This window comes from Pantherophis guttatus, chromosome 7 (genome assembly GCF_059756535.1).
Source record: "Pantherophis guttatus breed Tessera chromosome 7, ASM5975653v1, whole genome shotgun sequence".
Lineage (NCBI taxonomy): Eukaryota > Metazoa > Chordata > Lepidosauria > Squamata > Colubridae > Pantherophis > Pantherophis guttatus.
Genome location: NC_142069.1, coordinates 34,846,725 through 34,866,821, shown reverse-complemented (window position 1 = coordinate 34,866,821; position 20,097 = coordinate 34,846,725). Strand labels below are relative to the sequence as shown.

Sequence of the window (20,097 nt, the reverse complement as noted above, 5' to 3'; positions counted from 1 at the left end):
CAATCCATTTTTCAAAGGTGGCTGATATGAGCAAGAGTTGGGATCTGCCTAGTTTCTAATGACTGTTTTAGACTTGAGGTATGCCCTCTTTTGCTTTGGTTTTTGGCACCTGCCTCCATGGTATTGGGTAGTTTGGTTTTGCTTCTAGAAGAAATTGGGCATCTGATTACTGCAGTGTCATCTCATTGCAAATGACTGACATTATGCTTTCTAATGAGTCAAATGCACTTTTAAAAGGGCACTAGCACAGGTTGATTTAAGGCAGGAAAAGGAGTCAGGATCTGCTAACTTATTTATTGCTGCTTCTGTCACCAATGACTACTTTTATAGGTTTTCCATTGCTTTTGCTAATAAGGTTGATCACCCAACTTTTCTGATTTTATTACTGCAGTTAGGAGAGATGCGGTTTGCCTACTTCATCAGCTCCCTCTGTGTGTAGCAGACATTTGTGATAAGACCTGCTCTTTCTTTGCAACACTCGTTAGGACAGGGCTTGCTTGTTACTGACTGCTCCCTTCTGTTCCTTCCCAAGAGTGTCTATCAATACATAACTATGTACATAGACCCAGAGCTTGATATATCTTCCCTCTTTAAAGTACAAAGTGAACTTTGTGTTTCATTTACTCACTAATTAACAGAATGCCTATTCCTTCTGACAATGTTTATGCTTTTAGAGTATCCTTGAGAAAGGATTATATTTCTGATATGCATTCGGCTTTAATAAAATCATTTTTACTGGCACTTGGGAATCTCTTTTTCTTGGCTTCTGCAGCTACTTTCCTCTTACTAAATTTGTATTCTGGCCTGTTTGCAACTAACATGAAATGGGTGCATAATATGGGATAATAACAATGATTACTGGCCCGCAGCAGATATTTCTTCTTCTCAATCTCTCAATTGAAATGATAGCAGTGCCTTTCAAAAGACAAACTTGTTGCTGGATAGCAAGGTATCTGGAGTAAAGTCTAATGTACAGTAAATTAGCTACTTGTAACTTGCTCAGAGAGTCTGTCTGCCATAACTAAAATATCTATTTTCCTGTGTGATACTTTTAAAGAAGAGATTGGACAAATATTTGTCTGAAATGGTATAGAGTTCCTGTTGAGCAGTGGGTCCCTTCCAACTTTGTTATTCTGTTATACCAGGCCAAAGAGACAATATGGAAGCTGCATTTCACCAATGGATCTTTTCAGATCCTATTGTTCTTTATGGCTTTCCAAGGCCTTTAAAAGGTCCCTTCATTTTAAAGATATTTTTAAAAGGTAATTTATTCAGTTATGGCTACTTCCATGTTAGAAGAATGGGAATTATCATCTGTGCCTTTTGTGAAGATCAAAAGATTTCTCTTAGCTTGGATTTGGAAACTGGTTTATCGAATTTAGTGTCATTATGGTTGAACATAATTTTTTTTTGTCAAATTAGGTCAATGCAATTGTTTATCATAGTTTATCATGCAACAGTTTATCTTAAGTATTGCTTTCCCTTACATTGTTTTGCAAAAAAAAAAAGAATGATAACATAGAATTCTTAATCTTATGCCAATAATTAATAATCAAACAAGGCAAATCAAATCACTGATATCTTTCAGCTTCAATCCTAGGGATGTAGGAAGTATATAAATGTTTGAAATTATTTTTAACACACACTTTGTCTCATATACTTTATTTTGACATTGTTTCTAAATTAAATGAGGGGAGATTATAATGTTTTGATATATCCCAACCATCTTGTTTATCTCTATATTAAATGCCAAGAAAATACATTTCAAGTATAAAAGTGATGTTAATAGTTGAATGATAATTTTACTATACCTGGGCTTCTGTTTTATCAGTAAACTCATTAGAGTCCGAACTGTCTGAACTGCAAAAGAAAACAAGTATGTTGTTTTGATTTACAGGATTGTGAACAATAAGATACTCAACTACATAATTACCTTATCAGATAACAGAACTGGGAAACACATCATAGCTAATGATTTCACTTTTTAATACGGGTAGAAATATTTTTGGAGAAACAATCCATTTACCTAGAATCTCCTCTGTCTCCTGTATCATTGAAAGAGGCAGCTGGATCATCCTGTTTTATTAGTTCCTCCAATTCTTTCAGGCATTCATTGTACTAGGAAAGATCACAGGGTCAGCAGTGAAAGTCAGTGCCTATTATTATTCAGTTCTGTATGGAAAAAAATGTTCCTCTGTATTACCTTGCTTTTCTTTTCAGTACAAAATGCCAATAATGAATCACAGAAATTGTATCCAATGGACTCCAAATCTTTAGTACTGAAGTGGGTAGCATTTCTATTTCCTATAATACAAAAGGGAAACCATATTGGAAAAAAGAATTGTCCAGCAATAATTTTATATACTCTGGAGTAGGGGTGTCAAACTGGATTTCTTCGAGGGCCAGATCAGCATTTTAATTCTCCTCCACGAGCCAGATTTAAGTACCCCTGCTCTGGAGAATATAAGAAAACTGAATTCTGACTACTGTTTTACGAATTTATCAAGTAAAATTCTTATGAAAGCATTCTTATACATTTTATAAATCATTGATGGATGGCTGAATTTGTACAAACTATACAAAGTGCTGAAACTATCCTTGAAGAATTAGCTATATTTTAAAGTGTCTTTACATTGTTTGTTTGGCACGATGGTTACCTCAAAACTCTACTCCAAACTTTCTGGCAATTAGGAATTTTGTTAGGAACTGCTAGCTTCCCCATTTTACCCATACGGCTAAAAGTAGCATATAGTAATTGAAACATAGTTGCTCATCTGTGATAATTGATATTCATAACTACTTTTTCTTTAGTTAAATGAAATTCTAAGACACTTTTGTAAACAGCTAATTTCAACCTAGCCAGTTTTGAGGAAGATTCGAACAGCTTAGTAGAGTCTAGGTTGGCAATTTAAGAAAAAAAAATATTCAAAGAAGGCAACACCACTTTCATGGTTTGCCAAGAGTGAACATGTCTATCTGAACACCAGGAATTGATTATATTATCTTTATTTAGCAATTATCTCTACAATGTTATTGAATGCATTAATTATTAATTCTGGAGTAATATTCCTTTACCCAGTTTAGAGCCACAGAAGGTTACTTCCAAGGTATAGCTGTTGTTGACACCCATTTTCCACATAGCTACTCGACCTGTTCCTTCTTTGCCTTTCTGCATTTTAAAATTGCAATCTTGGAATGAGAACTTAATAGGATAAGAAATGAAATAAAGTTTAGCAATTCCTGCTAAAGAGACAAATTATTCATTACAGAGCAGATATGCAGACATGAGATAATGCTCTCCCTTCAACATGCAAGCTATAACATCAAACTATCAATTCATGTGGTTCCTTTGCATAATTCACATCATTTCTGAAAGAAAAAAAGGGAAATATATGATGTGACATTCTGCTCCTGTATAATCCTGTATAAAAAACTGGAGTAACGCATAAAAATAATGTGAACAGCAGAGCATAGCCACAATAAAATGGTTTTAAGTTATGGGAGAAAATAATGTACAGTTGCAGTAATTATTGTTTTATATGAACTAAAAATCCCACTGCAATTGCAAAAATCTGATCAAACTTCTAGAGGTAGATCTAGGAAACTGTCGTTAGTATAGACATGCACAACCTAAAGTTCTACTCAAAGGTTTGGGCACATTGTTCAAATGTTGAACATATTTGTTCAAAAGTTGGTATAAAAGTTGGCATAAGTGCAGCAGCGTGCCTACCGTCCCTGTCCTAATGTTTTCTTTTATTCGTATACTTTTCATGTATTTATAATTATGTTTACACTTGTATCTGTCATAAAATACATGCTTGATGAAATAAAATAAATAAAAATAAAATAAAAAAATTATTAAATACCTGGAATATACAATGATGGTGTTTAATTTATTAAATTTTAAATAGTTTTTCTCCTTATCCTACTACCGCCCAGTACAGTACACTCAAAGACTAAGTATTGTGCCAAGCCAAACCTGAAAATAAATATGCATTTATATCTTAATAGAATTAATAGTTAACATGATATATCTGATATTTATTAGAGTGAGGGACAGACTGATTCTGAGTTTACGATCATTACAGTATAATATCAAACGAACATGCAAAGGGATTCCAGTTTTGATTAATTATCTGAGATATAATATTCAAAGTTGGCTTACTTTATCTGGACAACTTTTGCTCATAATGAAAGGAAAAATGCGCTGGAGTAAGCATGCCCTTTCATCTTGTTCTTTTTTTTCACAGCCATACATGAAGACATTTTCTTTCCTGCTATGACCATGAAGGTCACAGTATAGAAGAACATTTCGCTCTTCCATTATTCTGTTACAAGAGACAAGATCACATTATGAGAGCTTTGGTTATTGAAACTTAGGTACTCTGATTGGGGTTTTTGTTTACGTTAGATAGCTTAGATTTTAAGTTACCCATTATATGAAGGCATGACAGCCACTAGTAGTGATCCAGTTTCAATAGAAGCTATTCCATTGAATACACTGGAGATTCAGCTTCATCTCCTTGTCCCATCTCCCTTAATTTTGGGAAATATTAAATATACAATATTAAAATGCTCTCTCCATAGTAGGTTAATATTTTAAAATTAAATCATATGTATGGGCTTTATCATTTTATATAACTTAATTAAAATACAGAGTATGACTTTTATTGTTATATATAGTACCTATTCTTTTCTTCCCCTCCGGAAATTGATCTTTTCATTTCACATGTCAATTACAAAAAAAGAATAGTTACAATAAAAATTAAAGTAGTATATAGAAAAACCCAGTAATCTTCTGAACTAAAAATAAATAAAGTGGAACAAGTTGGATAATAAAATCATGCATTCATTAACAGTGAACTAATATTAAACAGAGAATAAATGTATTAAGCAGATAGAAGTGATTGTGTTACCTTTTTACCTTTTGATCATGCTGCGGGTATACCAAATAGAAGGGAAAGAGTCTTTAAGATCTGATCTATAATTGCGATTCAAGTCCTTGCCGGCTAAAGAGCAGCGATAATTGCCCACAATCACACCATCTGGATTCAACATCGGTACCACTTTAAAAATAAAAGTGTCTCGGAGCAATTGGGCATTATCTGAATCCCCCAGAAGGTAATCCAGAAAGCCCTTCATCATCCATGAACTGTTTGTTTCACCAGGATGCACCCTTGCTGTCAAAATGACTGCTGACTTGCATTTTTCCTTATTAAAATCTTGCAAGGGATTGGTAATAGTTAAAATATAGACTATATTCCTAGCCAGAGAATGACATAATATACGGATTTTGCAGAATTTGGAGCGCCTTGGGTCTCTGGCGATGGCTGACAAGTAGTCTTGCAGGTTGCTGTAAGTGTATGGATAGCAGTGGGCAAAATAGCAAGTATCCCTGTCATGTGGAAACTGGAAAGTCCATGTCAATGAAAAATATTGGTGCCCATCATTGCTGAAATTGTTTTTATAATACTTGATTTGATCTCCTGTCCTTTGCCACCCCACCTTGTGGATCTTTGCTTCTGCTTCTGAATATAATAATGGGCGCATGCCACGATTGTACAAGCTTGTTGGCTTGGTGAAGTTCACAATGGTGAATCGATAAGGCATTCCTGCTTGGGTGTTGGTAACCTGGAAGTAGTACCATTGGGTGTGCTTGTTTGTGTAGAGATCAGTACGCAGTGTCAACTGGTATTCAAAATCATTACTAGCAAGGGAAAAAGGAGAAAAATGTTTTTAATATAAATTATACATAGAATGTAATTTATGTTGTGTCATTTATTCATATTTGACCATTCATATTTCCTTCATGCCTGTTAACAACACATATTTTCTTAAAGCCAAATTTATCTGAGATTATATTTAGAGATCCTAATATCAATTATTGATATCAGCTTTGAATGGAACTTTTTTATGGACATATTTTAACATTTAAAAATAAACACTAACATTAATACCGAGTTACAAACAAATTGAGTGGTATTGAGGTACAAAATTCATTAGTAATCTGGGACCCATTGCAATGTATCAGATTAATCTACTTTGCAGAGATATCAGGATAAATGGAAAAAGAAAATCAAGTTTGCTGATTTTGCATTTATTGGAAGTAAAACAGGCTACAGATGTAAAACCATACATAAGTGTGCATTAAATTTCCCAGGAATGGCATTTTTAATTCTATTATATAACAAATGTCTAGAAATTGCTTTAATATTAGAATTTGGATACATGTGGAAATCCAGGGTAGATATCATTTTAACAGTGTACTTGAAAAATAACAGTTTTTTATTTTGTACCCTCCAAATGTGATTTACAGATCTACATGGTTCCATAAGTGAGTTTGGTCTAGTGACTAAGGCATCAGGCTAGAAAACAAGAGACTGTGAATTCAAGTCCTGCCTTAGCCATGAAAGTCAGCTGGGTGATAGTAGGCCAGTCACTTTTTCTCAGACCAACCCACCTCACAAGCTTGTTGTGGGGAAAATAGGAGGAGGAAAACTATTATACTGTACTTGAGAAAACAACATTATTTTCCTGACAACTAAGTCTTTGTCTTATAAAGTATATAAATAGACTGATTGGCAGTCACTATCAAAGGAACTGACATTTTAACAGCTCAATAAGTCCCCTATTGCAGAAGAAAAATATTTTTAAAACTAAGCTGCTCATGATAAAGCTTAAAGTAATCGAATACAATTAATAAAATGGTTTGGACTGAAACAGAGATAAGAAAATTTTGTGGAAGAAAGCAGATTGGGCAATTATAAATGCAGAGAACGTAAAGGCAAGAAAAATGAAAGGGTCCATGCAGAAACGAGGAGTATGGAGAGCAGATTCTGGAGATGAAGAAATGGAAAAAAAGAATAAGGAAGGGAAACTGGATGTAGAAGAACATCCAGCAAGGCGGCTTGTATGAGGGCATGCAGTATAAAGTGACTGAAGAGATTCAAAAGGACAATCCTTTGTTTGAAACTGTGCCAGCGGTGGTCTTAGAGAAGAAAAAAGATTGCTGATGTTATTAATGCAATTTGGAGTCTAGTGGGGCTGTTTGTGAATTGCTGCTGCTACCATTGCCAACATTTTACTGCATGCACATCAGCTGATTCCCAAAGCTCTTAAAAGGTCTTCTTAGAATCTGACATTTATGTTCGGCATTGGCAACTCCTTGGTTACTTACAGGAAGACATTCAGTAAAGGGAGTAACTGTAGTCAAGGAATTAGGTGGGCAGTTCCCTGTACTCCAGAAATAGAAGCAAGGAGAAGTGGATAAGAATTCATTTTACAGGTCACTCAAAATCTAAGGTAACGGATTTGTTTGTTGGGAGGAGAAAATACAGAATTGAAGAGGGTCTGATGGCTGAACTGGAGTTTGTGGGATCAGACTGGGAGAAATGTTGATATTATGAAGGGTTGTAGTAGGGTACCCCCTCCCCCCTGAATAATAATCGTGGGGAAACTTATTTTTTACTTAAATAAGAGCAGTATATAGGGGGTGAGGAAGGTTGGGGGGGGCTGTAATGGATTGCATTCTCATGTGTAGATGAATGAATTGCTCATACTGACTTTGCCAAAGCAATTACTGGATGAGTCAGAATCAGAATAGAGCTGAAAGGAACCTAGGAAGGCTTCTAGTCCAGCTCCCTGCTCAAGCAGGAGATCCTATACCATTTCAGACAAGTCACTGTCCAGTTTCTTCTTAAAAACCTCCAGTGATGAAGCACCCATGTCTGAAGGCAAGCCGTCCCATTGGTTAATTGTCCTAACTGTTAGGAAGTTTTTCCTCAATTCCAGGTTGCTTCTCTCCTTGATTAGTTTCCATCCATAGTTTCTTGTCCTGCCCTCTAGTGCTTTGGAAAATAAATTGACCCCCTCTTCTTTGTGGCAGCCTCTCAAATATTGGAATACTGCTGTCATATCCTCCCTAGTCCTTCTTTTCTCTAGACTAGCCAAACCCAAACCCTCCAATTGTTCTATGTTTTAGCCTGCAGGCCTTTAATCATCTTAAGTTTCTCTACTTTGCACTTTTTCCAAGTCTCAACATATTTTTTGTGATCTGGTGACCGAAACTGGATGCAGTATTCCAAATGTGGTCTTACCAAGGCTTTATAAAGTGGTACTAATACTTGGCGTGATTTTTGATTCTATGCCTCTGTTTATACAACCAAGGATTGTATTAGCTTTTTTGGCTGCTGCTGCACACTGCTGATTCATGTTTAAGTGATCATCCACTAAGACTCCAAGGTCCCTCTCACAGTTACTGTTTTGGAGCTAGGTTTCTCCTAATCTGTACTTGTACCTTTGGTTTTTTTGGCCTAGGTATAAAACTTTGCTTTTCTCCACATTAAATTTAATTTTGTTGGATAGGGCCCATTGTTCAAATCTGTCAAGATTGGTTTGGCATAATCTGTTTTTAACAAACCTGGCTACTAGTTATAACTTTATTTGTTTCTAGATGTTTACAGATCTGTTTTTTCCCCCCAGTATCTTCCCAGGTATTGATGTTAGGCTGATTGGTCTGTAGTTTCCTGGGTCTCTTTTTTCCCCCTTTTTTGAAGATGGGAACCACATCAGCTCTTTTCCAATCCTCTGGTAGTTCCCCAGTGCTCCAAGATTTTTTAAACATATGATACAGTGGTTCTGAGATAACATCTACTAGCTCTTTCAGAACTCTGGGATGTAATCCATCAGGTCCCGGTGATTTATATTCATCAAGGTCAGACAGGTGTTCTCTTACCATTTTCTTGCTTATCTTAATTTTTATTTCTAGTCTGTTTTTTACAGTTATGGATGGATGCAGTTGATGGATCTAGTCTGTCTTTTACAGTTATGGATGGATGCAGTCAAGTTCAAAGAGGAAAGAAACGGGGTGTCTGTCATTCCCTTAAACTGTTGCGAGAGTGAATGCAGAGAGAAAAGTGGAGAAAGACGAGGGTGCAGTATAACAGGTGTAATAGGCAGAAGGCACAAAATATGCCTGTCAAACCATACAGTATGAGCAGAAATTATAGTGCTTCAGCTGGCTAGATCTTATGCCATGAAGGGCTTTACAGAGGAAAACAAGCATACCAGCTAACACAAATGATTCACATCACATTTTGATTAAAAAGCACAAGAGATAAAAATATAAAATATGAAATAAAAAAATCTAAAATACAGATAGTCCTCAACTTACAACCAGAATTGAGCCCAAAATTTCTATTATTAAGCAATTTCTATTGTTTGTATTGTATTGTATTGCATTTGTTAAATGAGTTTTGCCTGATTTTACGACCTTTCTTGCCATAGTTGTTAAATGAATCTGGCTTCCCCATTGACTTTGCTTGTCAGAAGGTTGTAAAAGGTGGTCACGTGACCTTGGGACATAGCAACGGTCATAAGTATGAACCAGTTGCCAAGCATCTGAATTTTGATCATGTGACCATGGGAATGCTACAATGGTTATAAGTGTGAAAAATGGTCATAAGTCACTTTTTCCAGTGCTGCTGTAACTTTGAATGGTCACTAAATGAACTGTTATAAGTTGAAGACTACCTCAACTTACAACTTATAAATGCATATCTAGATTGCAGCAGTGGTGGTTGCTCCCAGTTCACCCCGATTCGGGCAAACCGTTAGTGGCGGCGGCGGGAGGCTCTGCCCACCCACCCAGACATCATCAAAAACACTCTGCACATGTGCAGAAGCGCCGTGCGCTCCCGAAGCAAGTGTGCATGCCCGCATGCTACTGATAGCAAACCGGTAGCGCCAGGATTTGTAACCCACTACTGGATTGCAGGTATAATTTTTGCTTCATTTGTCACAGCCAGGAAATCAGCAAAGATCATTGAAGAAAATATGAAGTAAAATTTATTAATAATGACTATTTTCTTAAAACAGTGAACTAGACTTTGCATCTCATTTCATGCTGTCTAAATTCAAGGTCTACCAGGGATTATCTTAATGCCTCAGAAAATGGACTATTTTGCAAATTAAAAGAAAAGTGGGAAGCAACTTACATTTTGACCACTTTTTGCAGATTTCCACTTTCAAATCGTGCTTCAAAGATCAAAGTATTATCCCAGTCATTCCATGATTGAGGAAGCACTTGCTTTGAAGGGAAACTTCCCCCTATTCGAGAATATCTAAAGTTGGGGTCCTTATTGGCTGTTGAGGGGAACAGAATATACTTAATCTTCAGTTGCAAATTATTGTTAAAGAAACATTTTCTTAATATATCATTGACTACAAAAAACCATCAGTATTTCAGCAAGCAATAATTAATGCATTGCTCAACCAAGACATTGCTTACATAAAATTACTACAATCAATATATGAAAAAACAATGGCAACAATTTCCCTTAATGATTTTAAAGTGGAAACCAACATAGAACGACATGGCGATACAACATCACCTATCCTTTTCTCAGCCTGCCTTTGAAGAAGTATTTCGCAAACTAGACTGGGAAAAAGATGGAATAAAAATCAATGGCTCCTATTTAAATAACTTAAGATTTGCAGATGATGTTGTTCTCTTCTCAAAAGACCCAGAAGAGCTACAAACACACATAACAAGAGCTGCATGAAGCAGGAAAACCATCTGACTTAAAATAAAGTTGAAAAAGAGCCAGGTTATGTTTAATAAATTCACCAAAGAAAGAAAAAAAAATTATATCTGGAGAAGAATTAGACCACTACATTGGTCTAATGTAGTGTAGACCACTACATATATGAATCTCAATAGAAGGTGATACAATAAAGGAAATTGAATGGCAAGTTAAATGTAGTCGGCAGACATTCAACAAGCTAAGCATAGTTTTCAAGAACAACCTTCCCCTATTCCTGAAGAGAAAAGTTTTCAATCAGTGTGTGCTACCTGCTCTAACATATGCCAGTGAAACATGGACACTAACCTGACAATTGATACAAAAGCTACAAGTGGTGCAAAGAACCATGAAAAGATACATGCTTGGCATTACAAGACAAGATAGAAAGACCTTCACATGGATTAAAGAACAAATGAAAGTATGTAGTACAGTGGTGAAATCTAAAATTTGTTACTACCGGTTCTGTGGGCGTGGCTTGGTGATGGTGGGGTAATGTGACTGGGTGGGCGTGGCCAATTTTTTTTAACTTTTAAAACCATTTTTTCTACAACCTCTTCGGCGAAGAGGTTGTAAAAAAAATGCTTTCAAAAGGCTCTGCTGATCCTAGCTGAGTTGCCTGATCAGCAGAGGCTTTTTTTCTTTTAAATGCCTCTGATGATCAGGCAACTCAGCTTGGATCATCAGAGGCATTTAAAAGAAAAAAAGCCTCCGATAATCGTGCGGCTCAGCTGGGCATGGGAGGGCAGGGATTTTTGCTACCGGTTCTCCGAACCACCCGCCTCCATCGCTATCGGATTGGCGATCTGGTCCGAACTGGGAGCATTTCACCCCTGATGTGGTATCATCCAGAGAGTAAAAGAATTGCAATGGAAATCACAAATTGCAATGGACTGATCACATAGCAAGAAGAACTGATGCCAGGTGGATCAAGGCAGTCATAAAATGGCTTCCACTTTGATAAAAATTATCCACGAAAAAGACCTAAAACAAGATGGCTTGACGACATCAGCAAATATTGTGGGCCCATTTGGCATAAGAAATCTCAGGACTGTATTAGTTGGAAATATGATGACAAGGAAAGCCTTCTAGATTAATAAAGGTCCTGCAAGGAAAAAAAAAAGAACTTCAAGAAATTGGGCTCTAGACATACAGTAATTCAAGGGGAAGTAGAAGACAGACAGGAAAAGCTAAGGAGATATTTCACTGCATTCAACTGAAAATGCAATTTTTCTATTCAAGCCAAGTGCTTAAAAACAAAATATTTGAATGATTAAAGCAGAATGTGGTTGTTTATCAAACTGATTAGCATCCTTAGCCATAATTGTGTAAGGCATATCTTCATCATTACTCTTTTATTCTCTCATCCTTCAAAAATCTAAAATTTAAAATCAGTTCAGAGCAGCAATAAGAACAATGACAGAAAGGTAAATGCAGCCAAGAGACATATATAAGAGCATTATCCTGAGGATGCTTAAAAATGGGAAGGGGGAGATGAAGAGAAGGGAGAGGAGGGAAGGAAAGGGAATAGAGCCACAGTTCTGATCGGATTTAAGGAGATAACAGGGTATGAATTATCTTCAAAAACACTGATCCTATTACTTGGCACAATTACATCTTTTTAAAATTAATAATCTGGTACATTAACTAAAAGGATAACCAAAGAAAAGAACCAATTCTGGCAGAAATAAAATTAATTTATGAAAACTGATATACTTCAAAAGAATTGTGGCGTGGATTATGGAAAATGCTGTGAATTGTACATTTAGTGTTACAAAGATTATGCTGCTAAAATTTAGGATTCTAAATTCTAGAGCTTTTTTTTTTGTCTTTTGTATTAGAATTTGCATGTAGAATTCTATTTTAAAATTACTTTGTACAAGAAAGATGTAAATAATTAAGTTATATGTGTGTTTTCAATAAAATCTGGTCAAACCTTCATCTGCTAAATACACGACAGCACCTTCCCCTGGATCTAGACACGGAGGCTCGATCTCTAAACCTGTGGGATTATAGAGAGGCTCCGGATGAGATGGAATCCATTCTGGAAAGAAAAAGAAAGAAAATAGCTTTAAAATGATGTGTTAAAAAACAAAAACATATTTTCAGGTGCAAAGGACAGTATATTTTTATTCCTGCTTATAAGAAGATGATTAGCTTAGTTTTTTTTAAAATAAAAAAGACATATTGATGCTGCTGACGCGGAAGGCTGTAAAAATACGATACATTGTTATGTTTGTCTTGTTTTTTATTGTTATTTCTGTTATTTCTGTTTTTAAAGGTGAAAAATGCTTAATAACAACTATTTAAAAAAAGACATATTGATGGCCCTTCATTTTATCTTTTCAAAAACATAAAATAAATTGGTAATTTTTGCTCCATAGTGAGATTCTTAGTATTGCCAATAATTCAAACATAAGCCTTCAACGCTGAAATATGTGCAGTAGCCGCTATTTTATTATTTCTTTTCTGCAGTAGATAACCACTCCTATACTATTCTTGGAATCCAAAGAACTAAAATCCTGTTTCCCAAAAATAAGGCCTATCCCGAAAATGAGACCTAGCAAGCCCTACCCCCAAAATAAACCCTACTTAAGAACCTGCGCAGCTGGCTGCCCACCCATTCCGTCTGGTTGCGCGTGGTGCAATGGCCACGAGGCAAGATGGGGGGTGATCGAGCTGCCCCAAGTGCCCAGCACTGGCTTACCTCAGGGCCCCCTCAGCCAGGGCATCCATGCCCTGATACCTGCCTCACAGCGGCAGCACCAGCAGCCATGTGCAGCAGGAGCCCACATGGCCGCCGGCCTAATTCTTCTGCTTGCTTGTGTCTGCAACAAAGCAGGAGGCTGAGTGGTGTGCTGGTGCCATGGCCGAGAGGCAGGTGTCAGGGTGTGCATGGCCTGGCTACAGGGGCCCTGAGGAAAGTTGGTGTGGGGTGCATGGGGCAGTTCCAGCCCCCCACCACACCTTGTGGCCATGGTACTGGCATGCTGCTCAGCCTTCTGGTCTGTTGTGGCCACGAGCAAGCAGAAGAAGTGGGCCAGTGGCCACATGGGGTTCTGCTGGACGAGGCTGCTGGAGCCCCCATCACAAAGCAAGACAGGTGTCGGGGTGTGGGTGGCCTGGCTGCGGGAACCCTGAGGTAAGGTGGTGCTGGTCACATGGGCCAGCTCCACCTCTTTGCCTCACGGCGGCAGCGGCACTAGCATACCACGCAGCCTCCTGCCTCACCACGAGCAAGTAGAAGTGGGCCTCCTGTACATGGGGAGGGTGGGGTGGAAAAAGACACCTAAATAAGCCCTAATACTTATTTTGGGGCCCAAAAGAAAATAAGACCCAGTCTTATTTTCAGGGAAACACGGGTGTGTACAGCTCTGCAACTACGACCTTGTTGTATTTACTTTTTATTATGGTTTCATTATTACTTTCATCTGCATTTTATAAGTAGCTTTAATATATGTTAATCAATTATTTTAATTATATTCCCGTTCAGATTTTTTAACAGAATCTGTAGAAATTTTTAAAACCATAACAAAATATAGTAATTATATATTAAAATATATAGTAATTATATACTTGTATAAAATTTTGTACAGAACATTTACATTTCATTGTTATATTTTCTTTTTTCCTTTAAAATTTTTGTTATGTTTTATTAAATTAACACCACTTTTTAATCAACTATTCAAGAACTGTGTTTCTTCTTGTGCTACAAAAATGGAAATATACTTTATAACCTGAGCCACAGAATTTTAGTGAGCAGTTATGATAAAATTCTTAAATTAGGTAAGATTCTTCCTTATATTGTTAACTAGTTATACAGTAACATCAATGTTGACACTTTATTAGGAATAGGAAGAAAATTTATAAAACTAATTATAGGAACCAGGTGAGCCGCCCTGACTCTATTCAGAATCAAGGGATTACAAGGCCGTAAAAAGAAAAAAAGATATAGGAAGAGGGTGACTAGTTAAAAAATCAAGTGTATTTGTACTGGTAGAATATTCTATCATGCCACAAGAGCTTTATTGAAATGAGTGACTTCATTTCAATAAAAATATGTTAGCATAAAAATTTATATACATGCTTCCTTTGTTATATGTGAGGTTTGCCACAATTTGTAGGTCTATGTATCCTACCTTCAAGTTATTCAATTTTATTTTAAATAGCAGAAGACTGCTTTTGCCAGAACGTGTCATCACAGGAACTCAAGACTAGCAGAAAAAAAATCCTGCACAATTCTTTTTGCTAAAGTCCTATACAACCTGAAACAAATAGAAATTTCTTTCCAATACAATTTCTAGTAAGTAGATAGACATTTTCATATTGTTTAGTTGGCAATAATAAGGAACCAATGTGCCACTAATTGCTTCAATGTAGAAAATTTCCCCATCTACAGTTGTGAAATTTCCTGGTGTTCACAATCAAAATATTCAACAGATTCTGGCTTTTTGTAGCTTCTCAAGATCAGTTATCAAGGTTGGCTAAAAACTACTAGCTGTAGTCTATCTATAATCAAAAATGGAGATTCACAAAAGCAGACAAGTCTTCAAAATAAAAGATCAGGCTTGTCATCTTAAGAGTATTAAATTAATTTTGATTTCCCCCACTTGCTGTATCTGAAATTAAATTAAAAGAATATATCCAAAACAAAGTATTCATATAGTATTCTATTTTGCCAAGGTCAGTTCCCTTTGTAGAGGAGGCCTGCTGCCTGAGATCATAAGGCAAAAACCATGGCATTACATTCTGTCTCTCTGGATGTCTCTCCTTATCTCTGTCATCCTTTGGAGCAAATGCTTCACTCTTTAAAAAGTCCTCAGAGCTTGGAAATTAGAGTTGGTGATCACAGAAAATGCTTGTGTCATCATGAAATCTCTGTTGTTATCTACTGCAATGCTTTAAACCCATCCGCATGTCTAACTTCAGTGTTTCACTGCCATTGCAAATTAATTCAAATAAATGTTAAGTTGATCAAATCACAGAGCAAAAACACATTCATTAATATATCATTGGATTATCCAAATTGGCACAATTGCAATCCTATCCTCTTCCAACCACTATAGAACTGTAACCGAGATGGGATTGCTCCGCTGACAAGAAAAATATATACAATTTTTGAGAATCTTTAGGCTTGATGTAGTTGAATAGTCAATTCTTAAAATTGTTCATTTCTTTTAATATGTCCAATCTCCTATAAGGGAGTTTTGCATTTCTTTACATTTAAATTTGAAAGATGAATTAACTGCATCAATGCAAAGTGATGAATCAAGAAAAAATATTTACAGTAAGTGGTTGCAGCAAGTCAGAAAGTGCTTTATTGGGAATATTATTTCTTTGTGACCTATCAATACACGTCACATTAGAAAAGGTTAAATTATTATTTACCAATATGCTTAATTTTTTCTCTGATAACTTCATACTGATGTGGCCAGCGTACTAAGTGCAGATCTCCTGTAGAAGAAAGGCCATATAAATCTCGTGGTTCACGAAGTCGTGGCACCCATTTTCCAGAGTTATATTCCAATAAAATCTGTGTGGTCCGTGGCAAAAGTTGATCACAAAAAGAATCTGTAAGACAAATATGTGCATGTGTTGATCACTGATCAATTTTGAGCTTGATGCTTCAATACTCTTCCCTCTGCAATCATGGGTAGTAGATTTAAACAACTACCCATTTTTCTGAAATACAAATTTTTCAAAGAATTGTGTTCTCACACTTAACCCAGCACTTAATACATAGACTTATGAATAAGTAGAAATAAATTGATCTGATTAATAGAATTTAAATCTTTTTCCTAAAACTTAAGTGCCCCGAAATCACTTATATGATTGTTAAATGCTATAAACCTCCTCTACATTCATATCTGACAAAAGAAGTAAGTTATTCACTGTGATGTTGTGGCAGACTGCATTTGATTTTTAGGATCTGATCTTAAACAGTAATAAATTCTTCTTTTGTTAGTTTTAAGAGTTTTTTAATCTTGGAATTATATTGCTCAAACAAATCAAGAATCTTGTCATCTCTATATCCCAAATAAAAATATTATTTATGACTGTGGCATACTGCAAACTTTGCAAAAGCGGCAAATTAGCCAAAATAGCAACAGAAACTGTTCCACAAAACAAATGCAGAATTTATAAGATTTGACTTTGAGTGAAGGGTTAGACATTTATACGGTATAATCTAGTTTGATGGGGGTATATTTGAAAGAATCCATAGTTTGGCAAGAATTGCCCAGTGGCAATGGAAAAATAAAGATGACTGATTTGCAACATTCTGAATCAATACAACTAGGAGAAAATATTCTGCAATGTAACATGAATAAATGAATCTAATGCAGATTTTTTTTACTATTATTTGGAACATTTAAAGATCCAAACAAGAATAGTTCTGAATGTGGAACAGACCAGTTTTGGTAGTGCCAAGAACTTGAGAAAAATGAATTTGAAGGAAAAAAGTGGAAACGACAGGAATAAAACATGAAAGTATGAAAAGCTATTAGAATATAGATTAATCTCCCAACAGAATGAATGAAAGTGTACTAAGAAACTGTGAAAAGTTAAAAAAGAATGAAAAAAAATGTTACAGAGTGCTATAGAAGATTGTGGAGTTATTCTTCCACAGTGTTCTATGGGAAGTATGAAAAAGGAAACCTGACAGAATGATGAAACAGGCAAAGCATATGATGGAATTATACTGGATGGTAGAAACATATTTATAGTGTACAGAAAAAAAGATTGCTAAGAATGCAATAAAAAGAACAAAAATAGGTAAAATGAAGGGGCATAGAAAATTTAGAACTATTCTGATGGAAATTAAATCAAAATTGAAGTATGGAAAAGAAATCTTAAATTAGGAACCATGAGCAGAGTGAATGGAATTAAAAGTGATAAACTGAAATGATGGAATGTTGGAAAGAACATTTTATGGGGGACGGGGTGTGTGTACAAGCCATGTTTTTTATTTTTCAGCAAGTCACTGAGAAATGTAGCAATGTGAGAAAGGAAATTAATTGTGCATGTATTTACTCAAATAAAATATGTGATAATAATAAGGTTGAATTTTGGAATGTTTTGTGTAACAATGGAGGTGAAGGTAACTGAATATAGTGAGTGTGATACATGATAGTTTTTAATCTATTTATAAACAAATATAAACAGAATGCTTTTGGTGACATTTGTGGTGGAATGTAGCCCAGATTCCCACGAGGGAGGGAGTGCATTCCAGAGGAGCAAAAGAAAACTAAGTTTTTGTGGGAGAGAGAGAATTAAAACAATTCCTCCCTAGGAGTTTTCAGCGTATATTTTAATGGTGCAAGTAGTCTGCTTTAATTTGGCAAGATTTCTGTCTATAGGAGGAGAATGCTAAAAGAAACTGCTTGGAAGAACTTGTGTGTGCCTTTCTTGACTTTTGGAGTCTGACACATTAGAGGTGTATTGGTTGGAAATGTGAATATACATGTATCTCTTAATGCAGATGATATTATGTTTTTCAGAACTTGGATGATATCAATTTATAACAAGACATTTAATTCTGAAAATTAAATGTATCAAAGACTATTGTAATTAGTTTTTGTCAGGGAAAATGTAGTAAATGGTTCCATATGCTACATAAATGGCTAAAACTAGACGAAATAGATGAATGTGTACACCTTGCTGAAATGTTTGATTAAGGTAAAAAAACAATTGGGGAAGTCTGAAGATGTACAAATGCTGGAAGAAAGCAGGAATTACCGGTACATGGTTTTTTGCAAGGAATAAATGCTTGCTGAATGAAGTAGAACAAACTTCCACTCCCAGTCCACTGGAAATTAGATATGTCAGAAAAATGCAATAGGAACGGTGTACTTAACAAGTATAAATAATAAAACAACAACAGATAGACTCAGGGGTGAATGGAAGCTAAATGAATACGTAACGAGTATGAAATAATTATGCTGAGATAGTTTGGTCATAAAGAGAGAATAAACCAAGTTAGAAAACAAATATTTACAGAGTTAATGAGTTAAGAGAAGGGGACGACCAAGGACTTTCATAATTAAATGGGGTTGATAACTTCCTGAAAAACTGAGAGGGAAGAAATTTAATGAAGAAAAGGCAATGCATGAAGAAGAGGATGGACATGGTCAAAACAAGAATACCTTGTAAGGGTTGAAAAGTATGGCAAGACAGTAAATATTGTTGTGTAAACTAGAATTAGATATATTTTCTTATCATCTTGTGGTTTTAACTTATGTAGATTACACTTTCTTAATTCCTAATTAAAATTCTAGTTATGATGAGCATATAGGTATGTTTTTCAGGATGTTATTTCTTAGTATAAGAGATAATTCATCAACAAAAAAGTGAACACAATTTCTTCAGATGTGTTCCAATATATTTAGAAGGCATTATGTATGCCAACCTTTTGTTACAGCTACATGGCAATTCATTTTTAATATTACCCATATACTGTATATGTTCCCTCAATTTGCAAGAAATAGAACTATTCAGACCTGCAACAAATGCACACTGCTCAAGATCTTCTGCTACGTATGGGATAAAGGAATCCTCATCCTAAAATACAAATAAAATAAAAGAGAAAATGTGATTCTTTCCTGCAAAATGAAAATTAGCAATAACTATTATTTAATAGTTATTTGGTAAAAATAACTATTAATAGAAAATTCATGCTTAATTATTAATTTTGTAGGACAAAACTAAAAAAAATGAGGTAAAAAGAAAAATAGATTCAGATCTTTGGAATACAATATGGAAAATGTGCATATTATTAGGCATCTTGATCTATCAGGATGACCTGTCCTATGGCATCAAATAAGGTGAATGTGCTCCAGTCCTTTCTCTTAAATGTTGCCATCTGGTGGGATTTCAGACATGTTTTCATGTTAGTCCCAACCCTTTTGAAAAATCTCCCCTTTGAGATTCAGAGGGCTCCCACCTTATTAGCTTTCTAGACAGCAGTGAAGATTTGGTTCTTTTCCCAGGCATTGGGCTAGGATGGAAGTGAGACCAGCTATTCTAGTTATAAATGTAAAGTTGTTTGGATGTTGTGGCATATAAATATGTTGTGGGACTCTTATAGAAATGTATTGCTCTATTAGCTATATATCTATTGAGTATTATTGTGAGCTGCCTGGGATTATCATGTATAAAGTGGTCATATAAGATAGATAGATAGAAGATAGAATTCTTTATTGGCCAAGTGTGATTGGACACACAAAGTATTTGTCTTTGGTGCATATGCTCTCAGTGTACATAAAAAGAAGAGATACATTCACAAGAATCATAAGGTACAACACTTAATGATAGTCATAGGGTACAATAAGCAATCAAATCATACTAGGAAACAATCAATATAAATCATAAGGATACAAGCAACAAGTTACAGTCATACAGTCATAAGTGGGAGGAGATGGGTGATAGGAATGATGAGATTAATAGTAATAGTAATGCAGACTTAGTGAATAGTTTGACAGTATTGAGGGAATTATTTGTTTAGCAGAGTGATGACGTT

General features: G+C 35.5%; 2 protein-coding genes across 3 annotated transcripts in view; one reads left to right on the top strand and one right to left on the bottom strand.

The window, feature by feature from the left end:
• Window positions 1–20,097, bottom strand: part of AGBL3 (AGBL carboxypeptidase 3) — a 47,337-nt gene that overhangs the window by 21,196 nt on the left and 6,044 nt on the right. For both annotated transcript variants that reach the window (XM_034403247.2, XM_034403248.3), the window contains 10 exons: window positions 19,079–19,139; window positions 15,969–16,151; window positions 12,517–12,624; window positions 9,996–10,143; window positions 4,925–5,707; window positions 4,166–4,328; window positions 3,076–3,202; window positions 2,204–2,304; window positions 2,027–2,118; window positions 1,812–1,860 (listed from right to left, as the gene is read on the bottom strand). In XM_034403247.2, coding sequence (XP_034259138.1) covers window positions 1,812–1,860; window positions 2,027–2,118; window positions 2,204–2,304; window positions 3,076–3,202; window positions 4,166–4,328; window positions 4,925–5,707; window positions 9,996–10,143; window positions 12,517–12,624; window positions 15,969–16,151; window positions 19,079–19,139 — 1,815 coding nt within the window. The remainder of the gene's footprint in view (window positions 1–1,811; window positions 1,861–2,026; window positions 2,119–2,203; window positions 2,305–3,075; window positions 3,203–4,165; window positions 4,329–4,924; window positions 5,708–9,995; window positions 10,144–12,516; window positions 12,625–15,968; window positions 16,152–19,078; window positions 19,140–20,097) is intronic.
• Window positions 7,243–20,097, top strand: part of ARHGDIB (Rho GDP dissociation inhibitor beta) — a 56,522-nt gene continuing 43,667 nt past the window's right edge. The window contains exon 1 of the mRNA XM_087873925.1: window positions 7,243–7,302. The gene's annotated coding sequence lies outside the window, so the exon portion shown is untranslated. The remainder of the gene's footprint in view (window positions 7,303–20,097) is intronic.